Source organism: Acartia tonsa, chromosome 12 (genome assembly GCF_053477335.1).
Source record: "Acartia tonsa isolate MP-2025a chromosome 12, ASM5347733v1, whole genome shotgun sequence".
Classification (NCBI taxonomy): domain Eukaryota; kingdom Metazoa; phylum Arthropoda; class Copepoda; order Calanoida; family Acartiidae; genus Acartia; species Acartia tonsa.
Genome location: NC_137271.1, coordinates 27118619 through 27133772, shown reverse-complemented (window position 1 = coordinate 27133772; position 15154 = coordinate 27118619). Strand labels below are relative to the sequence as shown.

Here is a 15154-nt window from a genome sequence, read left to right as displayed (position 1 = left end):
ATAAACTAGCGGCTACGCCCCTAGAGGCCTCTAGTGGCACTTTTAATGTTTTTGTTTGTTAAATTTATTTTTTTATGTACGATACCACCTTATTTGACGTTGAAGTCTCCCCTAAGGGGGGGGGATTTTTTTGTTTTTTGGGGGGGGGGTTAGGGGTGTCCCACCCCTCAAGAAAATATCTTAAAACCACCACAGGACCAGTAGGTATATTCCCTGAAGAGTAGAGCCCATTCGGTTCAGTGGTTACCGAGATCTTAAGCTTCAGACGGACAGACAGACGGACAGACGGACAAACAGACATCGTTTTACTTTGTATTATAGATAGAGCAGTGTTCAGAAATGAAATCTAAGATATTCAATACGAAGCAGCTTATAGTGTCTATAAAAAATGACAATAAATACAATAAAATACAATACAAATGAGTAATGATAGGCAAGTATATATTTTACCAGTGGTCATATTTTAATTGACGACATATCTTTGGTCATTAGACGTTATTTTTTATAGTCTGAATATTTGAATTAAAAATCATATTGTCCGGTCATGTCCTCTTGCCTCCCAATAAAAATCATCAATACAAAAATGAAGGTTTTGGTTTGACTTCACCCCCCACCCCCAAGCTTACACTCTTAAAAGTGTCCCTAGAAGGGATTTGTGGCTGTTGTCAATAAATCAGTGAACATGATAATTAAATAGAATTACAGATTAATTTTGCTGACATATATACTTAAAAATCACTTTTATAACTAAAACTTAACTATTGTTTGCTGTCAAAGCTTTGAACGGACGAACATAAATACCTCGGTTTTTTTAAAAGATGATTTTCTATAAAACTGTAGAATATTTGAAACTGTACTTTTTGAAGATTTTAATAAAATCACAGACTGACGCTAATTTGCTACTGAGTATAATACTATATTATAATATTAGTGAGAACACTGAGTAGTCCTGAGTAGTCAAGCAGAGAGAAGAGCAAGTAATAGAACTAATATACTCAGGGTTTCCATAATCAAACACAAAATTATAAAATAATAATGATTAGGTCTATGAATAAAACAATTACAAGAATATAATCCTTTATATATAAAGTAGTAAAGTTTTTTTGCTTTAAGGGAATCTTCACATAGGTCCTAGGATAATTTCAGTCTATTAAGGTGAAGCCACTTGTCATATACATAAAGTAGTTATGTTTTTTTTTTGACTGAGGTCCTGGGATGTTTTTTTTCGTAAGATGTAGCATATCTTTCTATCTTTGTTTGAGAGTTATTATTTTTAACCCACTTTCAAATGCATAACTTTCGTTTTGAAGTCCTAAATATACATGGAGTTTGCCTGTCTATGTCTATTTTGATTTGGTTGGTTTGTTTGTGTATATCTATTGAGTACAAATGAAAGTTCATTGTATACAAAATTTATTAAAATCAAATGTTCCCCCTCTATCTCAACAATGCAATAAACTTGTTGATTCTTTACAAGCAAAACTTTCTTACAATTGGGGTTATTATGCCAGTCTGCATGGAAAGACTCTTGGTTGGTTATGAACGGAAATGTTTGCAAGTTAGAATTTTTAGCCCAATCATAAAACACGTTTATAAATGTTATTATTTATGTTAATATTGCATATTTGGCATTTGACTATTTATATGACTAGAGTTGGGCTCGATATAATTATCTCGCTATTGGCAAGGTTTATTCAATGTTTTATTTACTTTCTTTTGGTTATCTGAATTCCATAGAGAAAAAAATAAAAGAGAGGAATCAAAGCAACTAGAATACGAAAATAGGCAGTGGGCCCAGGGGCCTAATTAGCGCTGTTGCCGCGCTAAATTTTATTGCTATTCCACCACTTTTCAAATGGGAGGATTACAAAATTAATATGTAAAGTTTTAATAATTAGAATATAATATTTAAATTAAAAATAAAAAGGAAATTTTGTTATTAAATATGAAAAATACTAAAATAACAACATCTAAAAAAATTTTTTTTTTTACTTTTTACTTTTAGATATTGTTGTTTTAATGTTTTAATTAAAAATTACAAAGAATTTATTTTTATTTGAAAAAATTTGTGCATGAAAGATGAATCCTTTCATTTCTAAAAAGGGGAAAATTTTTTTCATAATAAACATTCAGCTGATTCTGACCGCCCACGGCTGTTTGCTAAATATCGCTTTTCTTTTTATTCACATTATTATTTATGAATGACATACAAAAAGCCCTGGGCGGCTTTTGATTTTCGTCTGCTAAGTTTTCTTTAAAAATTTAGGGATGGGGAAGTAGTATTTTATTATGAAAAAAGGGATGAGTATTCATCCTCTTATCCTTTTTCCTCTTGCTGAATTCCGGCTATTAACCCTATTCTTCCATTATCTTCTCCCTGACGATTTCTTTCTTTAAACAATTTTAGGATCTTAATATTTTTTATTTCAATTATCATCCTGAAAGGGTTTAAATGTTTAGTTAACTGTTAAATTTTAGTTCAATATCTGACCACATTATGCTTGTATTGCTAGTATCAAATTATTTTAAAACTAAGTTTTCTTTTATTTACTACATATTATAAATTTAGATTTTCTGTTTTATGGATAAGAATTTGATACTTCAATATAATTCAAATAGCAACATGAAATAAAAAAATGAATTTATTCTTCATACAGTAAAATAATGGGTCTTATAGTTTTGGTCAATGAGAGTTTATTACGGATTATTGGAGCACTATAAGTTTTAAACATTCATCGCTTGGAAAACTTGAGCTCATATATAGACATTTATTTCCTATATAGATCTGTCATGCATCTTGATGCAATAATGTAGGCTGTTTTGTAAATGTTAAAAATTTGAAGATTTCATTAAACAAAAGTTCTCGCAAATATAAGTATTAAATAATTGATTGTAAAGTTTTGAAGAAAGCTTCCCTTAAGACTTAAAATATTAGTATCTTATTTATGGATTTTTACAACAATTAATCCCTCAAACTAGTGGCCACTAGGGGTACCTAAATAAAAAAAAAGATTAGTAGGGAGGGTGGGGGGGAGGGGGTGAACGAAGTCTACCCTCCACAATAAGTAAAAAAGAATTTAAGATTGGGTAATTTATTTCTAGAGGTCCGTCCGATTTTTGGTATATTGATTCCTGGGACAACAAAGAACAATAGTATAAGCAAAGCAACTCTATAATCAAGTCCTAAAATGTAAGTATGTCCATAAACATTACCCTGTATCAAGCAGTTTTCAACAAATTTACTTACAATTTTGCTTCGACTCTTTCGATACTTTTATATTCTGATTATTCAGTTTAGACACTATACAAGTATTAATGTCCGTTTGTCCTACCGTTTCAGTGCTTCGCTTTTATGGATGTTGTTATCCTTGTTATACCGCAAATTTACACTTTAACTCCAAATGTCTGTCCGTTTATCCATACGTTTGTCCGTTTGTCTGAATCGGTTTGAGGATCTAAAATTCGCCTCTCTATAAGGTAGAGAATCCAGTATTGCTTAATTTGTCCGTTATTCCGTCCTTTACCCTGTATGAATCGATATGCAATTTTCTTTGACTATATGGCTAAAGTGAAAAGTGGTCTTGGTTGACACTATATCGATCTATTGACAAGCATGTGACAATCTACAATCGACAATCTACGACTGAAGTTTAAGATAGGTATATAATTTACCACCCCACTAAGTTATGTCCTGACAATTTCATATGGATGGATGGAGTGTATTTTTATAATTAGCTTTTCATCTATGGACAATGGACATACTTGTAAACACATTTTGTGTATAAAATAAAGCCTTAAAAGTAATAAACTAATAAAAAAATATTATGAAAAAACATTGAAAAATACTTTTGAGAATTCTTATCACAAAAAAATGATGCTGCAATCATGGAAATTAAACGATAACGATTATGTCCAATAGTAGCTCGTAAATTTCCATAGATTAAATAAAGTTGGATCGCATTGATTCAAGGCATATTATTTTATGACATCGGCGTAAAATAAAAAGTGAGTAAGAAAGTTTAGCATTTATTTGTTTGATATGGTACTTAAAAATATAACCCGCATATATCTGTTGGGAATGTGTTGGGTTTGAGTTCCCAGACTATATCAATACTAAAGATGTGTAAATTAGTAAATACTGCTGCTCTTTCAAGTATTAGAGATTTGAAGTAAGAATAGGGAAAAAGCCTTTTCCCTATATCATGTGTGCATGAGATTGGGTGGTTCTTGGCATGGGGCAATACCATAGTAAAATCTAGGCCATAGGTTGATGTAACTTTACACAGTGTCTCAAAAATCAGCCATGTGACGCCATAAAAATGAGGGAGATGAAAGGAGAAGTGGGAAAGAAAACCTTTAAAAAACAGATGGATAATCCCTAATTTTTATGACGTCACATGCCTGATTTTTTTAGACACTTTGTAAAGTTACTAGGTTGATTAAAAAGACCTTGTGGACTGGCATTGTGTAATAGCTAACTAGTGTATTAGTGGTGTTTGTTAGTTCAACGACGACTGTGAGTCATGCTTGGATCCTAGGTTGACTGTAAGGTCCCCAAGATTTGATGTAACTTCATTGTGTCATTACCGAAACATCGTCATGTTATGTGCTTTGGTCGAAGTGTTAATTACCCACAAGACCTATTTAAGCGTCAAGGGAATTATTGATGTGAAGGATGCAAACTTGAATTTGCGTCATACCAAAAGACATTAAAAATGTAACTAACTGCTTTGTTTGGCATAGGATATTAAAAGTTTAAGTAGGGATAATACCTTTATCCCAAACAGGAGCAGCTCATTACCATGCAAAGTGTGGATCTCAAGACTGTTCAATCAAAGAGTTAGATGCCTGCTATGTACTGTACCACAGGTATGAGGTGAAGGACCAAGAGTTCAGCCTCTGAGTTGGCAAGTTCAACCTTGGAGCAACTAGATTATATCGATTTATTTTGAAAGGAAAGGTCTGTTTGTAATAAAAAAGATATACAATATATAAAGAATGTAACAAATGCAAGGCTACAAAGACAAAATATAATATATGTAAATAAAAAGAATAAAATTTATAATTATATTTATGAAGTAGCTTTGCTTCACGTTATGAATATGAAGAAGTTTGTGACTAAATTTTGGAGAAAATAATGATGACAACATCCATAAAAGCAAAGCTCTAAAAAGGTATGGAAGACGAACAATAACTCTTGTAGAGTGTCAAAACTGAGTGTGAAAACTTGATTATAAAGATGCTTTTTGTAATAGGAATCAGTACTCAAAAAATCAGATCAATCTGATGATTATATCACATAAAAAAACTGTCATTAAAAAAAATCAACTTGTTTAAAATGTTCGTACGGACATTCTGGTTACGATTATAGAGTTGCTAGGCTTTCTATATCACACCTAACTACTACAGGAATCGTCATGCAAAGTTTGAAATCGATAGGGCAATTCTAACATGCCTAAATTAACGAAAATAGCTATCCTTTACGTACGTACGGACCGACCCTAATTATAGAAAATCTACGCTTTAAAAAATGAAACCTTACAGTCTTGATTCTCGTATGACGAAGTGGCGAAATGACCTACATATTAACCTCATTATCAGAAGCTTCGCTTTCAAAAATATTTATAGGAAAAGTTATACTTATCATATAGTCAACAAAAAGTATTTTATTTCATGATTTTATTACTCATAGAAAAATTTCTGTAATACGAGTTTTTCAATAGGGCTAAGAACTGGTTTTGATTCAGAGGATTTGGAGCCATACTAAAAATAAATTATGGAGAATTTGCGCTACTAAAAAAATACCTGTCTACTAATATTTCATAAGCACATATATGTTACGGTGAAACTATAGGTTTATGACCCTAGATGTTTAACAAGACAAAATGGGTATAGTCCCTTTCGTGGCAACGAACCTTAAGGGGCGATTTTTGTATATTTCACAGTTGCTTTTATCCTATTTCTAGCCCCTGCGGGGCCAATTGCCTTACTTTGTGGGGCAATTACCCAATATAACCTAACCTAACCTATAAAAAGCCATTTTAAAAATACTTAAGGGGCGTCGCCACGAAAGGGACTTTTCTCGGCAAAATGATCAATATCATGATACGAGTTACATTATTTTTGGACAATATATCTGTTTATTTCTGTTTTAATTCAGTGAAATAAATAATTAAATCCTATAATATAATAGAGAACTTTTTGGACGGTGTATCAAGCAACAAGATAAATGCCCAATCTTACCAAAATTTGTACATTCACCAATAACATGGAAGAATTGTTTCTACACTATGTTTTCATTGGTCCATGTAAGGGATTGGTTATCTAGACGCTATATAATTATTAGCGAACCTTTTTAAAGCTATTTAAAATTCAGCTGACTATAGCAGTTTTCAAGTTTTCTTGACTTTCTAAGCATTTTAGTTTCCCCTAAAAATGTAGAAGTTCTGTCTCTTGCTCAATTAATTATTTTCTGTATATATGTCTAAGCCATAGTAAGGGTTAGAATATATATTTGTAGTCAAAATTTATTAAAAGAAGTATTTTTATATGAATTTGAGAAAAATTATACACATAATCATTTCTTTAATGAGAACTTCTATATGTGTTGCTAAAGCAAATTGACAATATATGTATCTATAATACAAAGTATAATGATGTCTGTCCGTCCGTCCGTTTGTATGTCCGTCTGTCTGTCTGTCCGTCTGTCTGTCCGTCTGTCTTTCCGTCTGCCTGTCAGTCCCTTAAGATCTCGTGGTTTTTTTGGGAGGTAGGACACACACAACCCCCAAAAAAACAAAAAAATTCCCCCATTTTTTTTGCTGAAGATTTCCTTGGTCCTTTTACGAATTTAATCAATTTTTTTTATCACCTCTTTGGGCAAAGCCCCTAGAGGCCAGGGTCAAAGCCGCTAGTATAAAAAAAAGTAGAATAATATCTATAAGTTAATCCTTAAGATTTCGGTTGCCGCTCAACTAATTAAGCTGCGCTTCTCAGGGATCAAAAGCACTGGTTCTGTGTTGGTTTCAATATATTGTCCAGGTGGATGAGCATCCCTTTCCCCTAAAAATGCCTAAAATCGATAAACTGCACAGAGCCTGTTAGGTCTTGACTGAAACTGTAAAGTCTAGACTTAATATGAGGTAATGTCAACATAAGCGTGCAAAAATGTAATTGGAAGTACCTGCCTTCTCCCTTTTTCAACCCTCAAAGCTTCACAACTCACAACTTCCCCTTTATGAATCGCTGTGCACGCCACTGTCAAGTATATACTAAACCTCTCGTTAATTTATTCTTTCGTTAGAAATTTCTAACGTACCATAGTTACGGAGTATGTAAGATATAAGGATCAAAACTACTTAATAAGCAGACGAACATTTATATTTTTAAGGTATCAACAATAATGAAAAAAAAAACTTATATAAACCAATGAAACCCACCTTCCCTCGTGTTCAAAATAGTCTTTCTACCACTTACCCATGTCCTAAAATGTTTATTATTGCCCATTTTCGCTTGAGGTATAATTGTCATCAGCTTATATGATCTAAATGAAATACTTTTTAGAACATACATTGGCTTGCTGTTTTAAAGTAAAAAGATGGATGATATTTTACGTAGACATATTCGTGCTGTATGTTGTACAGGGTGTTAGAGGAATCTGTCGCAGTTTTTAACGTAAAAAAACGCGCAGCTTTTCAACATTTCAAAGGAGTTAATATATACTGTGTGCGTCAGAAAAAAAAACTGATATTCAGGCACAACACATTTAAGAGATGAAGATTTTTAAAAGTGTGCGTTATGACTTTTTCTGCTAATACTTTGTGCTTTTAAAGTAGATCTATATCTAGTATATCTTTCTGTCATTCTTAAAAGATGAACAAATATATTCTATTAACTATGAAATTGTTTTTTGACAGATCAAAAATATTTTAACATTTTCAAGACACATTTTATATAAAACTAATTGTTTTATCTTTAGAGATTTTTTTGTCCAATAAAATGGTTCTTCAATTTTACTATGTTAAAGAAGATTATAAAACCAGAAGAAGGTTAAAAGCAGTTCACTTTTAAAACTAATACAAGTACTTTTCTTAGAACATTTTAAACGGAATATTGATATTTTAAGACTTTTTTATGCAAAATGAAAGAAATTTCTTTATCATTTTTGCATTACATTTTCACATGGAGATATTAAAAGTCACCGGTGATCAATTTGAAGAATATTTTTACAGAAAACAAGGACTTACAATTGTGTTTGTTCTGTATTCCTTCTGGTTATGTCAGAAAATCTGAAAACATATACACCCCATTTCTTTGCGCCTCTGGTTCTATTGTTAACCCATTAGTGACGAACCGGCTTTTAATGCCCGGTTCCAGAAAATGCCAAAATAAACCGGTTTTCAGTTTCTTGATTGCATCATGCTCGCTTGAGCCTACCCTTTACTGCGCTGTTTTTCAATTCCCCCCAGAGAGAAGCGTTTCTATCTATTAGGTCGGCCACAATCTTTCATCGAAAATGGGTGAACCAAAAAAAACAAGGTGATTTAAAATACCCCTCCTAACTTTTTTGTTTATGAAGTAAAGTTAGTGATTTTTTTCGTGAAATTTAAAGTTTATTGGCAACTACATTCATTTGTGAATTCGTTTTATTCAAATTATTATTTTTTATATGATTTTTTTATCGTTTTTTTACGTTCTATATAGGCCCGGTTCGGCGTGAGTAAAAATACCCGAAAGTTTTATTGCCCGGTTCGGCACTAATGGGTTAACTTTTCAACCATTAGATATATTAGATATTTTTTATCATTTATTATTCTCTTCAAATGTAAAAATTTCTTTATTTCCCAATGATAAATATCATTGATAAATAGATAAATAAAAGGATCAATAGATAGATAGATAGACTGATATATAGGGATAAGACAATGGCCGATAAATTTATGTAGATTCCCAATGATAATCAACAATTGTTAGATAGATAAACAAAAGGATGGATGGATAGATAGATAGACTGATATATAGGGATAAGACAATGGCCGATAAATTTATGTAGATTCCCAATGATAATCAACAATTGTTAGATAGATAAATAAAAGGATGGATGGACAGATAGATAGATATATCTTGGTTTAGACTTTATTACATAAATATTTTTAAGGTGTGGGGAGGGGGGGCGGGATATGTTTTTTTCTCTCTCAAAAAAACAATACTATTTTATATTTTGATTATCTTGTCATAGCCCTACAGGATGGGGGCATAACACACGAAAATTCAATTATTATTACTTGTAAATATGATGGTTTTAGGCCATTTCCATTATCTTGTCATCGCCTTCAGGATGGGGGCGTAACTAACCAGTATTCTATGTAAATTTGATGGTTTCAGGCCATTTTGCTTATCTTGACATTTCCCCACAGGATGGGGGCGTAACTAACCAGTATTCTATGCAAATTTGATGGTTTTAGGCCATTTTTGTTATCTTGATATTACTGTATTATTCTATTCTTTTGTTTGTGATATTTTTTAAATACTTTAGGCCAAAGATATGTAATAAGTCTTTTCTAGTCTTTCCTTTATCAATAAAAATTATATTTTTTTATATATTTGTCAATTACTGATACTACTAGAATAGTTGCTACTCTATAATTCACTTTGGACGTTCAAAAATTACATTATCAATATCCCTCCCATTATTATCAATACAAATATTAGCAAAAGTTTTAAAACTTCTTCGAAATGGGCTTTTTTAACCGAAAACGGCGGCACCTATAGCCAAAATCTTAAATGTGATATAAATTGTTTTGTATGTTAGTTGTAGCTCTATCAATTACATGAGGTTGTGTAGTTTTCAATTACGGATCGTATCAAAGTTCTAAAAAGTGTTCATCTCACTTTGGGCGTTCAGAAATTACATTTTTAACTTTTCGCGCCAAAAAACCGGGTATTTAGGTCGCAAACGGGCTTTAATGCCGGGGGAAAGCACCAAAAAGGGCCAAAAACGGTTATTAATGCCGAAAGGTTTTTTTACTCGCGCCGAACCGGGTTTTATTGCAACTTTCCTGTGCACGCCACTAGAGCAAAACAAAAAAATACGAATTCCGTTTTGACCATTATAAAGCTTCCCTGAGATTTTCAGCTCGATCGGTCCATAAAAGTGGCGCTCGGCACTAATGGGTTAAAATAAGTAATTTTAATTTTTTGATAACACCCTGTATAGTGAAGAAACTTGGCATATAAGCAGCTACGGACAGCTAGGCAGCCACATGAATGAAAACTTTCAAACTTTGCAATTTTAAGAATGACAACATATTACATATTAATACTTTTTAATTATGTCATTAAGGAATTTCTTTGAACTTTTATCTTAATAAGAAATTACTTCAGGTTTTCTAATTTGGCCATTTTTACTTCTATATTGTATTACCAACCTTTGTACATAATGCAGAAGCTACTTCAACGATTGAGTTCTCCAATTTAGGGAAGTGTGTCATAGGTCTTGGAATGATTTTAGGCCACCTAATTTTTAGAGTTAAGTCTTGTTATGGATAAAGGCATGTCCCTATCCCTTTGAATACAGAGCTCCTAGATGCTAGAGATGCATCTTCTAGTGTCGACTATATGTCATTAAAAAATATCTACATGATTATATTTAAACGTGTTATGAAACTGATTTATAAAAGAAAACTAAAAAGATTTAACGAATATTAAATACCAAAATACGGGAATAATAAATAAAATATGCGAGTGAAAATAGTTTAAGACAAATTATAATTATCATTCGGTTTTTTAGCTGTTTATTAGATTTATATAAAACCCACTGGCGCTGCTAGTTGTTAATAATATGTTCCTTGTTCATACCTGAACTTCAGGTGTTTAAACCTCGTGTAGAAAGCAATCATGCAGCACAAAAAGTGTTCATTCAAAACAACAACATAATTATAGATTCATAATTTCAAATATTTGCACATTTTGTCAGTGTAACAAATTATGGATCTATAGAGATTAGAAAATGGCCGATAAATTGAAGTACATTCCCAATGATGCAAAAACTAACACCTTCTGTAGATTAAAATTAGTGGTTCAAACGTGCGAACAAACAACTTAATGTACTAACTAATCAAAGTCTCCAAAGTTGTTAAGCCAACGAAAAATAAAACGGTATTCGAAAACTTTAGGGACTAATGTATCATCATTATACCCTAAAAGTGGTAAAATTTAGTTATTTTGTTGGAACACAATTCAGGAAAACTATGTTGTCGCTAAGAGAAGCTTGCTTAATGTTCATTTTTATACATGGAATGTATATTTTTTAGCAGGAATACAGGGATAGAACAATGAAGGATTATTTAATCTTTCCCCTTTTTAATTTTACCTTACACAACTTGTGATATATTAAGGAGAAAGGAGGGTTGTAGATTAAAAAAACTGACATTGTAAGATTTTTTAGGATTTGACACCTCTTGTATTATTATTCCTATTCATGTAATATTAGGTTTTTTTGTTTGTGAGTTAATTGATCTCACTATTGTTCTCCATTTTAAGAAAACTTTATCATTGGTTCTAGGAGAGTTTGTTTCCTATTTCATTTTTAAATCTTAGACTTTTTAGGTTGATTTACTATAAACTATAAAGCAAAAAACACGAGTATAACTTGATTAAAATTAAAATGACTTTGTCCCTTCTCCCTTTCCCTACACTTATACGTACTATAAACTAGTATGACAACATTCATAGGCAGCTCACTGACAAAAATATTCTACAATTTCTAGGGATCTTAAGGGATAAAGCAATGGACAAGAAATAGATGTACATCCCCGTTCATAAATAACTATTTGAGAATAAATATTTATATTAATTTTTTTTTTCAAATTTAGAAGTTTTTTTATATTTTGGGTGGATCAATGGATCATTTGAAAGTATTCTTGTATTTTTATAGAAAAATCATCAAAATTGATACTTCTGGATTTTAACCTTTATAAATGATAAATATTATAAAAATGGATAAAATTTCTTATAAGTTAAATAACAAAGTAAACATTAATTATCACTACAAAATTTGGGTTACGTAGCAAAACTCTTTTTCTCTTTTTCTTTCTGTCTTATTTCTATTTTCTATTTCTCTTTTTAATTGGTCATTTTCTCTACCTTTTTCATGGATAGGTATAGACAAATTAAAAAAGAAAAAAAATACCTTTCATTGAATTATTCAAAAATGATCATCATATAAACAAAATTGATTATTAATTTACAAGCAATTGAGAAATTGCAGTTATTGTTAGAAAGATAGAACACATTTAGCAAGAATTTGCCTTCAAAATATGAAACGAATTCTGTCTTTGGATGCCATAACTCTTTCTTCCCTAATACATAAAATTTATATTTATTTCATACTTTTTGTATTTGAGAACATTTGTCCCATTCTTTTTCCGCTCTCTCTCTCTCTCAAAGCTTACCTGTTTCGAGTGACGAACGGTCAAACCTATGCATCTTTACCTCCCCCCTTTTTCCCCACATCTCAAATGTCTCCCATCATCCCATGGGCGCCTGAAGCCGGTAATTGTGTTTTGGGGAAGGAGAGCAGAGCGCGGCCGCACTCAAACACACACACATAAATGTAACACTACTCCTCAATTGTATCAAGGTAAATTAAAGCAGTTCGAACCCCTTCTAATCCCAATCCATGATTAGCTTTTTAATGGATTTATATTTTAATTGTTATTCTATTTAATTATCGCATATGGATAATCAGATGTGCTAATTTATTGTAAAAGTTGCAAATCAAGAGTTTTAATCCATTGAAGGAGTATTGTGAAGGCAGACTCACGTAGGACGGTGCTCGCTCCCGCTGTGTATCCTCGCTGTGTAGTCACCTGGTACCACGAGTCTTGCACACAGGCAGGCTCCACACACAGGATCCAGAACAGCCAAGTTAAGACCCCAGGTATAATTTAAAAATAAAGAAGTAACTACATAGATTTTTTTAAATTGTGATATTTTAATCTTTGTGGATTTTTTTCTCTCGCAAACTTTTCATTTTAATGTAAAAAATATAGTTGAAAAATAGTAGCAGCCATTTTAAGATGCAATTGAAGGGAACTAAAGTGGTCAAACTGTTTTTCTTTTTTTCCAGTGTTTTTAAATCTCCTTTCCTTTTTATCCTAAACAGCTGGGTCGGATTTGTCATTTATGTATGTTGTATATATACTGTAGGGCTTAGATACACTTTAAAGTATTTTTTCTTCATTAAAGTCTAAAAATTGTACAAATGATATCAAATTAGTTTTATTCATATAACTTTTGACTTTTGACGATTTTAGCTTACGCGGGAATTTATAAAAAAAAATTTTTACCACATAAGAATGTGTATCTATAATAACAGTTGATCTATCTAAGTAGATAGTCATATAAAACTTTTATAAGATTTCACTAATTAAATCAAATTAAACTTTTTTAATATCTCAATAACTTACCCATTTAATGGCATTGAAAAAAAATTGCAGAAAAAAGAGAGTGAAAGACATTTGACGCAAAAGTATACTGGTACCCAAAGTTTTATGTGCACGTTCACTCATTTGACGGACTGAACACTTTAGGGATTATTAATAAAATGTAATTTTGTTTACTATTAAATGAGTGTACATCAATTTAGCGCACATTGTCTCTTAAGATTCCTAATGAAAGCTGAAAAAATGGCTTATGGACAAATTTTTAAGTGCATAATTCGCATAAAACATGAGTTTTATCATGGAGGGAGGGTACATTTGACTGTAAATTGTTACCCAAAGTTTGATAACACGTAATTTTATTCATTGTCTCAAATACCTTGGATACTATTATTGAGTTTGATTGGTTGGTTCCACCAAACTAGTCGTGTGCAAATTTTTTAACTACTAATTTTCATCTTCTAAAGGCGTCATCTTTGGAGATTATGTAATATGTCGTTTATCAATTTATCATCGATTATTCACTTAGTTTTATTAGTTTGGATAATATCTTTATTATAAATAGGATATTTTTTTCAGGGTTTTGGCTGTCAGGATGCCACCAGAGTGGCCAACCCTTCTCTCAGGAACATTTTATACTTAAAACTAAAACTTATAGAACTATATAATATCAAGGACGTTCAAGCTTTTGATAATTTTTTGGGGGGAGTGGAGAGGGGGATTACAAAAACTCAAAAATAATTTTCAATTTTCTTTTACATAATTTGGAGTAAAATCTCCCACCCTCCCCGCCATTTTACAACCTTGCCATATACATACAGCCATTATTTGCAAAATAGAAAAAAAACAATGCATTAGACAGCTGTACCTTCAGCATCTAGAGGCGTCTTTTATTTAAGAAAAAACCGGCCGGGACCTATATAAAGCTTCCCTGAAATTTTATACTAAATCAGTTCAGTGATTAATGAGAACTTAATAGACAGACAAATTTATATTGTAGATCATCAGAACTAGATCTATTAAGAAACAATAATCAAACTAAACTACAAATTACAGACATACAGACAGCTGTCAGCCAAACATACAGACAAACAGAAAGTGCGAGTGAAGCTGAGCGTAGTAGAACACGCAAAGCATATAGAAATTGATTCCGAAAAACCTTCAAAATAATAAATTAATAAAATGGTATAATAATCCTATTCTCCTGCTCACAAATCAAAAGAAAAACTTTTAGTGACATATCATTTGACAAGTTTATCAATAAGTTTGTGCTTTTTTAGGATACTTTCATGTACGTAATTGGATGGTTTTAATCTATTTTTCTGGAACACCTTAACCTTCCCTTACAAATGTGAGGCTTGAAAAGACTATGGTCAAAGCCAATAGTTCGACCCTAGTAATAGTGTCTAACCTTTGATCTTCGTGACGTAACAAAAATCGCCATCTCTTTTTTATGGGTTTCCTTTCCCACCTCCCCTCTCATCCTTCAATTTTTGTTACGTCACAAAGACAAAAGTTAGACACTATTACTAGGTTCGAATAGTTCATTTATACGCACTTGTCTTTAAAAACTCATAACCGTTTGCATTAGAAAAATGTATAAATAATGACACTAAGATGCATACTAGAAATTTATTTTGTTATATATACAAATATCTAAGAATGTCTTCCTTTCAAGTGTTGCAGCTACATCAATTTGACCCCTAACTTTC

General features: G+C 31.7%; 1 protein-coding gene across 3 annotated transcripts in view; it reads left to right on the top strand.

Annotated features, from left to right (window-relative positions):
• Positions 1 to 12839: 12839 nt before the first annotated feature.
• LOC145334300 (uncharacterized) overlaps positions 12840 to 15154 on the top strand; it is a 32999-nt gene continuing 30684 nt past the window's right edge. For 2 of the 3 annotated variants that reach the window (XM_080179699.1, XM_080179697.1), the window contains exons 1-2: positions 12841 to 12940; positions 14022 to 14068. In XM_080179699.1, the coding sequence (XP_080035825.1) occupies positions 14038 to 14068 (31 nt within the window). In that variant the 5' untranslated portion in view covers positions 12841 to 12940; positions 14022 to 14037. Of the gene's footprint in view, positions 12941 to 14021; positions 14070 to 15154 lie in introns of all 3 variants that reach the window. The other variant, XM_080179698.1, reaches the window with a different exon arrangement.